We start from the raw sequence: 11717 nt of genomic DNA, 5'->3' as shown, positions 1-11717 counted from the left end.
TATTGGTATATATGACCACTCATCTACCAGGATCACACAGTATATTGGTATATATGACCACTAATCTACCAGGATCACACAGTATATTGGTATATATGACCACTAATCTACCAGGATCACACAGTATATCAGTATATATGACCACTAATCTACCAGAATCACACAGTATATTGGTATATATGACCACTTATCCACCAGGATCACACAGTATATCGGTATATATGACCACTAATCTACCAGGATCACACAGTATATCAGTATATATGACCACTAATCTACCAGGATCACACAGTATATCAGTATATGTGACCACTAATCTACCAGGATCACACAGTATATCAGTATATGTGACCACTAATCTACCAGGATCACACAGTATATCAGTATATGTGACCACTAATCTACCAGGATCACACAGTATATTGGTATATATAACCACTAATCTACCAGGATCACACAGTATATATGACCACTAATCTACCAGGATCACACAGTATATTGGTATATATATGACTACTCATCTACCAGGATCACACAGTATATCGGTATATGTGAACACTACTCTACCAGGATCACTCAGTATATCAGTATATATGACCACTAATCTACCAGGATCACACAGTATATCAGTATATGTGACCACTAATGTACCAGGATCACACAGTATATCAGTATATATGACCACTAATCTACCAGGATCACACAGTATATTAGTATATATGACCACTAATCTACCAGAATCACACAGTATATTAGTATATAACCACTAATCTACCAGGATCACACAGTATATCGGTATATATGACCACTAATCTACCAGGATCACACAGTATATCGGTACATATGACCACTAATCTACCAGGATCACACAGTATATCGGTATATATGACCACTAATCTACCAGGATCACACAGTATATCGGTATATATGACCACTAATCTACCAGGATCACACAGTATATTGGTATATATGACCACTAATCTACCAGGATCACACAGTATATCGGTATATATGTCCACTAATCTACCAGGATCACACAGTATATCGGTATATATGACCACTAATCTACCAGGATCACACAGTATATCGGTATATATGACCACTAATCTACCAGGATCACACAGTATATTGGTATAAAAGACCAAATATGACCACAAGAAGCCTATGTGTGAGGTGTGTTTATATTACTATACCTGCAGCAGGTGGTGTCTGTAACGCTGGGATCTCAATTGTGTTCTTGTCCTTTTTTATTGTACATTTTTCATATTATTGAAGAGTGTCGAAAAGGTGCTAAAATATATATTTTACAGCTGTTTCCACTCCGCTTTTGAATTCCTATTTTGACCAGTATTTTTTTCCATAACCTGGAGCTGCCTTAGAACACAGAGAAAGCTGCAAATCTTTCCATATACTGTGTTTCCACTGTGTCGGTTCCACTCCTGGGTTTAACCACTGAGCAAAATGAGGGCCAAAATCCTTTGTGCGCCCAACCATAAGTGGGTCAGAAACACAGAATCTTTTCATTACAGCTTTAGGCCATGTTCCCACTTCTGGGACAAAGGGAAGGCGGCCGTATCGTAACATAGACGGACACTAATAATGATCATTATTTGTGGCCGCCTATTTAACAAGATGGCTACTTTTTCCCGATATGTTCATAAAGTGGGAAGCCTTAGGCTGGGTTCACATGTTTTAGCAATCCGTTTTTTTTTTTCATCCGTTTTTGCAAAAATACAAATGGAAAAATGTATGCATTTATGTGCATCCGTTTTTCCATTGACTTCCATTATAAAAAATGGATCAAAACGCATCAGTTGAAGCAAAAAATTGACCAGTTCTAGATTGCTGAAGTAGATGTCCATTGTTATATTTTTTCCCAGAATAGAAAATTGGTTTAGCAAGTGTTTTTACTACGTCAGAACATAGGTCCGTCTGGACTGGAGCGTCAACATCTTTGCCACAGTAAATCAGACCATTCATTTCATAATAGCTTGCAGCATCACACATCCAGAAAAATGTAATACCATATTTAGCAGGTTTGCTGGGCATATACTGAATGAATTCGCAACGTCCCCTAAATGCAAGAAGTTGCTCATCCACTGTCACATTTTCACTAGAATGGTAATGTTCTTGATAAAAAGATTCCAGATGTAGCTAATGGGGGCAACAGTAAAGACAAAAAGAAGTAGGATCACATGTAAAACTAGTACGGGCCTAAAAGACCCCAGGTATGTGAATATGGGGTATTCACAAAAAAAGAGTTGTTATACCGAAATGCTTGTAACATAAAAATATATGAACAACTTGAAATGACTAACAACTATATACCTGAGGAATACCTAGAGTTTCAGAATTTTAACTAAAATAATCTTGCAGTAAATAGAAAACAATTAACAGAGCGGGCCTGCGAGGCCCCAGGTATACATTCTAGGGTTAAGTGGACGAGTAAACAATTGGGGGAGATTTATCAAACATGGTGTAAAGTGACACTGGCTCAGTTGCCCCTAGCAACCAATCAGATTCCACCTTTCATTCCTCACAGACTCTTTGGGAAATGAAAGGTGGAATCTGATTGGTTGCTAGGGGCAACTGAGCCAGTTTCACTTTACACCATGTTTGATAAATCTCCCCCATTGTGTGTACACAGCCTAAGGCTTTGGTAACATATTAGGCAAAGGTTGCCATCTCAATATGTAAACAGCTGCTAATGAAGATCATGATCATTATTAGCAGCTGTCTATATAACAAGATGGCCATCTTTGCCCGATATGTTCCTGAAATGGGAACATAGCCTAAATGTGAGACACCAATTGTTTTAACGAAGTACTGCATACACAGTGTTCTATTGTCTCCAGCTCCTCCCTCACACAATAGACTCCTCCCTCCCTCCCTCCAGCTCCTCCCTCCCCATCAGCCTACATCACCATCTGTCATATACAGATGGGACAGTGAGGAGTGTGAGTACAGCATGTTGCCTTAGGCTGAACGACACTACAGAAACAGCAGCAGACAGAAAGAGAATGCAGCAGATGCTGCAACTTCACTGACGTGCACTAGTCCGCAATGAAATGAGACGTAATGAAACAGCTTTGGCCCGGGACCTGACAGCAGAGCTGTGAGAGGGGAGTAGGGTTTAATGAACAGCTGAAGAAAAGCGATGCATTCTGGGAGTTGTAGTACTGAGCAACTGCTCAGCCAGGAGGTACAGAACTAAGGCCTGAAAAAACAAATAGATTTTTGGTGCTTTAGTCTAGCAGGTTTCAGCCTCCAAGCTGAAACTTCAATTCCCATCATACCTGGACAACCAAAGGGTGATCATCTGATTTATGGATCACATGACTTGCAATGGAAAAGGTGCAGCGGAAAAGCATAATGTTGCAAAAACGCCACAAAAACAGTGTGCAGAGGTGGAGGTAAGCCCTCAGTCATCAACTAATGTAACATACATTTCTTTAGTGCAGCCTTTATCCTCCTTATCGTCATTTCGTATGTGACTGGTCAGCGCCTGCAGTTTGCTTACACTTACTACATACATAACACACACTTTTCAGTTCTGAAGACTCAGGACACCGGCTTTCCATATACAAGTTTATTAGGTCACTCTCATTGGTCACAAATCATAGTTTTACTTAAAGTGTGGATACCACATGCTGAAAGCAAATGTACCACTTTACTTAGTGAATTTTATTTTTTTTTGTTTTTTTTTAATACTACTTGGTCGGCCCCCAAGCATACATCCCGATGGCCCGGTTCTTTATATGCAATTTGTCCTGCTCTATGTACTGAAGACGGGCCCAGTGCCCCAATATCCCCTCCCCTCCACCAGAATCAAGTTTGTCTCCAGTACATAAAGCAAGACAAATTACATAGCAGAGTCCGGTGCAGGCAGTGGGAACCGGTTTGATGGACCGCACCACCGGGATGTACTCGCCAGCGGTGACCAGGTAGTATTAAAAAAAAAAAACAAAAAAAAAACTTTTCACTAAGCAAAGTGGTCCATTCGCTTTAACATTTTATCACAGAGCAGTCCTTATACATGATGCCCTCAGAACTTCAGGTTCTGGCACAAGACAAGGCTTCATTGTTGTCCCTTTGCCACCAGTGGGGGCGCCACGTCACAGTAACAAGACACCAGCAGTTTTACAGTCAGTCCAAGCCTACACTGCGGCTCTGTTTTACTGAAGAGTTGATCTTCTTCTGGCGCAGGCGTTCTCTGTTCATATTTTCCAACCTATAGACACAATAGGACAAGTGTTACCAGAGCAGACTTCCCGAACATGGCGTTGCTGGAATCAAATGTGGTTCGAAGCAAAATATACAACAACCTAGTATCTCATAGTAGGATCTCTATGTACAGGCTTTACTAGAAGGTGTCAGTCCTGTCTAGTATTTACCCAGCCAGAGTAGAACCTGCTGGAGGCGTTAAAGGACAACTCCCGCGGGACCCCAAAAAAAAAAAAAAAAAAACACAGACACACACAGACACCATACTCACCATCTCTCCGGTGACGATCGCCACTCGATTCGCCCGCCGTCCGCCTCTCCGTCGCCGCCGTCCGCCATCCAGCGATGTCTCCAACTTCCGGGTCCAGGGGATGGAAAAGGCTGCCAGTGCGCTTGCGCACCAGCAGCCTTTTCATTGGCTGGAGCGCATCACATGGCTTCCAGCAAGCTCAGCCAATCAGGGCTGAGCAAGCTGGAAGCCATGTGATGCGCTCCAGCCAATGAAAAGGCTGCTGGTGCGCATGTGCACCAGCAGCCTTTTCATCCCCATTCACTTTGCATGAAGACGCCGAGGAGGAAGAAGACCCGGACCGCCCCTCGGCTCTGACGTCGTCGTCACCAGATGCCGCCCCGGAGAAGAGGACCGTGACGATCGTAATAGGTAATGTATACATTCCTTAACTTCCGGGGTGGGGGGTCGGGGGTTCGAAAGTGGGGGAAGGGGGCCAGGCCGGGTATTTAACCACATTACAAAGTTATATAACTTTGTAATGTGTGTTAAATGAGCAAAAAAAAATTTTTGTGGGAGTTGTCCTTTAAAACCAGACAATCCCTTAAAGTGGCATCCCAGGGTAATCCTGTTTTAAAGGGAACCAATCACGCCGAAATTGCCCCCATTGATAAGGAAGCGTGCTGGTACATCAGCCAGCACGCTTCCCAAACATCCCCCTGTCCCCTCAGTCCCCTCTTTTGTTAGCCCGTAATCTTACTTTTGTGATGTCCCGCGCCGTATGCTAATCAGCCCCAAGTAGTCAAGGTGGGCTGAACTAGTCAAGGTGGGCTGTACTAGTCACGGTCCTGGGCGCTGTAATCACGCCCAGAGGGGCGTGATTCAAAGACCTTCGCTCCGCCGACGTCATCTCTGGCCCGCGTTCACGTCGGCGGCGCGCCGCGTCTTTCGCATGCCGCGCATGCGCAGTACGGCGGAAGAAGACGCTGGCGTACTGCGCGTGCGGAAGACGTCGGCGGCGCTTGCGTTCCAACGCAGACGTCTTCCGCACGCCGCCCACGCGCAGTACGTCAGCATCTTCTCCCGCCGTACTGCGCATGCGAAAGACGCGGCGCGCCAACGACGTGAGCGCGGGCCAGAGATGACGTCGGCGGAGCGAAGGTCTTTGAATCACGCCCCTCTGGGCGTGATTACAGCGCCCAGGACCGTGACTAGTTCAGCCCACCTTGACTACTTGGGGCTGATTAGCATACGGCGCGGGACATCACAAAAGTAAGATTACGGGCTAACAAAAGAGGGGACGGAGGGGACAGGGGGATGTTTGGGAAGCGTGCTGCCTGATGTACCAGCACGCTTCCTTATCAATGGGGGCAATTTCGGCGTGATTGGTTCCCTTTAATACCTATACGGTCCATCCCACCCTCTGTCTATAAAAAATATGTATATGGCCATATTGAATTGCATTGTGGTAGGTTAGCAACATTAAAAAGGAGGAGTCCGGCCAGACCAATTTTTTTTTTTTTTAGCTAGTGCTGGGGACAGGGAGGATAAAAAAGAAATAACCTCACCTGCTCAAGCGCTGCCCACATTCTGCCGATCCCCGGCTGCTTCCTGGTCTGAGCAGGGACCCGGGTTGTGACATGAGAGGTCCACTCAGCCACTCAGCAGCCATACTGAGGTCCTGCCTCTGCCACTGACTGGCTGGACGAACCTCACACATCACGACCCAGGTCCCCGGAGCGACAGGATGCGACCACTAGTGCTAGAGCGGGGGAGGTAAGAGCATGTTATTTCTTTTATCTACCTCTTAGCACTTGCTCAAAAAAATGAGTCTGTCTGGACTTCTCCTTTAAAATCTAATAGGTTCCATGTGAATTAAAGGGGTCGTCCAGCAAAAATCTTTTTCTTTCATATCAACTGATACCAGAAAGTTATACAGATTTGTAATTTACTTCTATTAAAAAATCTCAAGTCTTCCCATACTTATCAGCTGCTGTATGTCCTGCGGGAAGTGTTGTTTTATTTTCAGTCTGAAACAGTGCTCTCTGCTGACATCTCTGGCCAAGACAGTCTGTTTTCTGTGAATCCCCATAAAAAACCTCTCCTGCTCTGGACAGTTCCTGTCTCGGCCAGGGATGTCAGCAGAGAGCACTGTGTCAGAATGAAAAATAACACAACATTTCCTGCAGGTCATACAGCAGCTAATAAGTATGGGAAGACTTCAGATTTTTTAATAGAAGTAAATTACAAATCTATATAACTTTCTGACACCAGTTGATTTGAAAGAAAAAGATTTTCGCTGGACAACCCCTTTAACCTATCAGGCTGGGTTCACAGGCTGTGGCCCCTATATCAGTGTGCTGAATGGCCAGAAACTGCACATCACAAGAGGTTTCCTGTGAATTACCGCCATTCTGGGGAAAGTGACACCTCTCCACATGGATGGTTTCTGCTGGGACCATTATTATACCAGAAGGATTTGCTGGTGGCCCAGTCCTCCAGAAACAAGGGAAACAAAGGCACAAACCTATCTTTATACACACTACAAATAAAGGAATGATGCAAATCTCTGTACCTGAGTTGTCGTAGTTTAACATCCTCCTTGGACACAGGCTTTGGCTTCTGGTTGGCTTCAGAAATCATTGCTCGGATTTTATCCAGACAGTCAGCCAAGTTGCGCATCTGGTACCGACTCACTTGTGAGACTACTATTAATTCTCCATCACGGTTTATATGGTTTTTATGCTAGGTAATAGAGAAATAGACAATATGGAATAAGCCATAACATCTTAAGGTAAGCCACCTTACTGCTAATATAAAGAGTGTCTTCTTAAAGGAGGAGTCCTACAAAATTACAAAATCACAGGGAGGTGCTGGAACATAATAAAGAAAGTATACTTACCTGTCCCCGTGCCACCATAACACCGCTCTCAGACAGCCGCCGGATGTCATTTTTGTCTGGCTTCCTCATACGTCATGGCCCTGGCTCCTGCAACATCCCGATCCCGCTGATAGACTGCCTGCTTAGCCAGTCAGTGACTGCAATGGTGTCCCGGCCCAGTCACTCATTGGCTGAGCAAGCGATCCATCAGCAGGGTATGTGATGTTGGAGCAGCAGTAGATGCAGGCCTGCGACTATCAGAGATAGGTAAGACAACGCTTCGGAGGCACAGGGATGGGTAAGTATACTTTCATTTTTTATGTTCCTCCACCCCTCTGCCTGTGATTTTGTATTTTTGTGGGACTTCTCCTTTAGGGTGGGTTCATACTGAGGAATTCTTGCGGATAATGTCCGCGGAATTCCGCAGTATGTCCGCACGCCTTTTCGCCGGCTCCATAGACACCATTCTATGGGCCGGCGTATTCCGCCATCCGCCGAAAGAAGTGACGTGTCACTTCTTTCGGTGGATAGCGGAATACGCTGGCCCATAGAATGGTGTCTATGGAGCCGGCGGAAAGGCGCGCGGCCGTGCGTGCAGACATACTGCAAAATTCCGCTGAGTTTATCCGTGAGAATTCCATGGACACTCTCTTCCAGAGACAGTCCCACTCTTGTCTCCAGTTCAGGTGTACTTTGCTCTATTAACGTCAAAGGAACTGAGTTACAAACCCTGCACCCAACCTGGAGACAAGAGTAGTGCACAAAAATGTCTTACAATCCTTCGTCGCACATGTGTATTGGGAAGCTCAAAGGAGGTGGCTGTTGGCCGATTGAGCATTCAGCTGACAGCTATTTTGTGTGTAAGGCCACAAAATAGAAGAGAAAGTAAGGAATACCACGTATTCTCCTGACAAAAACGGAAAATTTTTTTTGCAAACGTGACATCAATGGGTTTATTAAATGTAGCAACCACATCAACCATAGTACACTATCTGAACTCCTTCATATATTGTTACCTGCACAGCGATCTTCTCCCGGACATCTTCTGGGATCCAGTCAGCGGTGGACAAGTGGAATCTTACTTCAGCCTTTGTGTTTACTGTGGGAGCGTAAAGAAGAAAACTCATAACAAGTCACATGGAAAATCACCAACACTACAGGATGCAATGGCCATTCTCTATAAGGGTGGTACATACAGCAGCCTATCTGCACAGGCAGAGCTCCAGTGTATATACAGAGTATGACATAGGAGCTGGGTTTATTGCTACTTGCCATTGGTTTGCCTCTACATAATAGCAGGATTCAGTCTCAGCTTCCAGTCCGTGGCTTTTGCCTTTTTCTGTTCGGGTGATACTGAACTCCTCTATATTTTAGGGTCTCTATAAGACACCCTGCTAATAGTATGTCAGTGGATATAAAGCAACCCCCAGCCAGACATCTGAAAGGCCAAAAGACTCTCCTACAATGCATGGGAATTCTGCCATGTCACTGACACAGGAAATCTTTATTCTCTGTTAGATGAGCCAACCCAGGCCTGCAGCAATTGAATACCAGTGGCTGAAGAAGTTGGATGCAGCCCTAGGGAATCCTGGTAAACATGGATACATGTACATGGCTTAGGGCTGCATCCAGGTACTTCAGCCACCAGTAATCCAATGCTGCATGCTGGGGTTGGCTCATCTCTATTCTCTATGTATTTGTTCTGCTCTTACCTTTGTTGACATTCTGTCCTCCGGGGCCGCTGCTCTTGCTGTACGAGATGCTCACACGATCTGTGGAAATACATTTTGTTAGTCAGACTCATCAGGTAAATCCCTTAAAGTGAATGTGTAATCACAAATGGACCTAATGTTTAAACCAAGTTTTTATGCTAAATGATAACAATTTTGGGTGCTTTTTCTAATTTTCCATTTTACTATCTGTATTTTTTTTTTAATATAATCCTGAAATCTTTCTGTTGTGTTTGCGTGAGGAAGAAAATGATGTACATAATTACAGCAAAGGTGACACTGATAAATAGAGAGAAAAATTGAGGATTTTCAAAGACTCAGCCTCCCCCCCTCCCCATAGAAAGACTCATGTATAGGTCACAGAACATGCCCAGACACCTTTCCTATTCATCTCACTGGTACTGTTTCTGTCTATTGTGACTATGTCCATGGGGCTTGCTGTAAAGCATATCTTTAAATGGCTCAGGCAAGATGGCAGACCCCATTATAGTGTACTGAAATTTTAAAGGGGTATTTCAACTTAAAACTAACTTGTCCCCTATCCACAGCATAAGTGACAAGTAAGAGATTGCAGGGGGTCTGACCTCCGTACCCCCTGGCGCTCTCCATATTGTCCCTATGTTTTGAATAGAGCTGTGGGTACAGTATGTTAATGATATATTCTGCTCTTTCCGGCGACTTTATAGAGAATTAATACAGCTACAGCTCTATTCAAAACAAAGAAGCAGGCGCCAATATGGAGATTGCCGTACCAGAGGTCAGAGCCTTCGCAATCTCTTACTTGTCCCCTATCCTGTGGATTTTAAAGTTGGAGTACTGCTTTAGGGTGTGTTTACACGTACCGCAACCGCAACGGATTTCACGCTGCAAGATCTGCAGCTCAGCCAATCAGTGCGTTGCGGCAGGAGATCGCACTGTTTGGCTGAGCGCAGTCAGTGACCCGGGTGCCGGAGAAGCAAGACGGAGCGTGGGTAGGTGATGCATGAGCCTCTTCAAGCACCTGACCTGCAACAGACAGTCACGCTCTCCCATAAAGAATGCATAGGAAAGCGTGACTTCTGGCCTTCAATCGCAGGAGACAGAAGAGGGGTCACAGCAGCAGAGTGAAATACACTGTGGATGCGGTACGTGTAAACGCACACTTAAAGGGGTTATCCAGCGCTAGAAAAACATGGCCACTTTCCCCCTACTGTTGTCTCCAGTTTGGGTGGGGTTTTGAAGCTCAGTTCCATTGAAGTAAATGGAGCTTAATTGCAAACCACACCTGACCTGGAGACAAGAGAGGGGGAAAAGTGGCCATGTTTTTGTAGCGCTGGATAACCCCTTTAATGAAAAAATAAGTTATCCCCTATCCCCCCCCCCCCCCTAATAAAGAGAACAAGGGTCTGTAGTCCTCCATGTGAATGACGCGACAGGACACATGCTCGGCCTCTATTGTATTCATGATATATGAGATTCTGAAGATGAATAAAATACTATATAAAAGCCTGTTCACAGTCTCAATGTGACGTCTCACTCTCCATCGCACTCCACTGCCCAGTGTGAACAGGCCCTTAAGGTACATATAATCTTATATACCCCAACTCTACCGCATGTTATAGTACAAACTCACCAACGGGAATGTCTATAAGCTCCGGCCCGCTCACCTGTGGTAGGAACAAATCAGACATGTTAGAATGAACATTAATACTATGAATATTCGCTGTAAAGCTGATTTTCTGCCTGGTTGTGGACGGACACAATCCATAGTTATAAGAGGATCATCCCCTATGGCAGCGTGCTTCAATCTGAGGCCCCCAGCTGTTGCAGAACTACAACTCCCAGCATGCTCTGACAACCAAAGGAAATGGGACACAGCAGAAGCTGGCAGGGTATGCTGGGGCCTGTGTTGTACATAACACCGCTCTATGACATCTATAGAGAAGCCCCTTTAATAATCGGGCAATGTCACCCCAATGTGAGCAGCTCCTGCAGGTCGCGCCCCTCATTGGTGGAGCCGGCTGTCAATCACACACCAAGAACCTCCCTCCCCGCGGGCCGCTCACCTCTGCGCTCCGGGTCACACTGTCGGGATATAACTTGTCTAAACTATAGGCGCTCTGAAAGCTGGAAGCATAGCGAACGCCGGCAGCACCAAGGGCACGTAACACCGACAACCGCGGCAGCAAACCGGCGGTCGCCATGTTGACTGTAAAACACTTCCTGGCAGGAGTGCACCACACAGTAATCTTCCGTCTGGGAACAAGCGTTCTGAGCACATAGTTCCGCACCAGAGGACAGCGACGCCTTGTGGTGGATTCAATTGGCCTCATAGGGCAGACAGTAAGGCAGCGGTTGTCCATAGCAACCGGTTCCCATCTAGTCATAAAGTGACAGCTGTGATTGTTGCTATGAAACTTCTTTTGAGATCCATGCCATGCTTTGTTATTAAAGGGGTTGTTTTCTTTTAAATCAACTGGTGCCAGAGATTTGTAATTTACTTCTTTAAAAAAAACCTCAAGCCTTCCAGTACTTGTCAGCTGCTATGGGTCCTGCAGGAAGTGGTGTATTCCCTCCAGTCAGGAGAGGTTTTCTATGGGGATTTCCTACTGTTCTGGACAGTTCCAGACATGGACAGAGGTGGCAGTAGAGAGCACTGTATCAGACTGGAGAC

General features: G+C 45.3%; 1 protein-coding gene across 1 annotated transcript; it reads right to left on the bottom strand.

The window, feature by feature from the left end:
- Positions 1-3574: 3574 nt before the first annotated feature.
- MRPL58 (mitochondrial ribosomal protein L58) lies at positions 3575-11290 on the bottom strand. The gene is made up of 6 exons (XM_069953350.1): positions 11110-11290; positions 10677-10710; positions 9047-9106; positions 8351-8433; positions 7029-7198; positions 3575-4231 (listed from the first exon to the last, which is right to left on the bottom strand). The coding sequence occupies exons 1-6, from the start codon at positions 11245-11247 to the stop codon at positions 4147-4149; spliced, it is 570 nt and encodes a 189-aa protein (XP_069809451.1). The 5' UTR covers positions 11248-11290; the 3' UTR covers positions 3575-4146.
- Between the last annotated feature and the right edge of the window lie 427 nt (positions 11291-11717).

This window comes from Dendropsophus ebraccatus, chromosome 14 (assembly GCF_027789765.1).
Source record: "Dendropsophus ebraccatus isolate aDenEbr1 chromosome 14, aDenEbr1.pat, whole genome shotgun sequence".
Lineage (NCBI taxonomy): Eukaryota > Metazoa > Chordata > Amphibia > Anura > Hylidae > Dendropsophus > Dendropsophus ebraccatus.
This window is presented reverse-complemented; position numbering and strand designations above follow the sequence as displayed.

Bases quoted from the DNA above. Each gene is read 5' to 3' on its own strand.
- MRPL58 (XM_069953350.1), bottom strand. From the start codon at position 11,247: ATGGCGACCGCCGGTTTGCTGCCGCGGTTGTCGGTGTTACGTGCCCTT. The intron at 9,107-10,676 runs GTGAGTTTGTAC...GTATTTCCACAG, and splicing joins GCTTATAGACATTCCCGTTG to ATCGTGTGAGCATCTCGTAC. The intron at 8,434-9,046 runs GTAAGAGCAGAA...ACGCTCCCACAG, and splicing joins AGGACAGAATGTCAACAAAG to TAAACACAAAGGCTGAAGTA.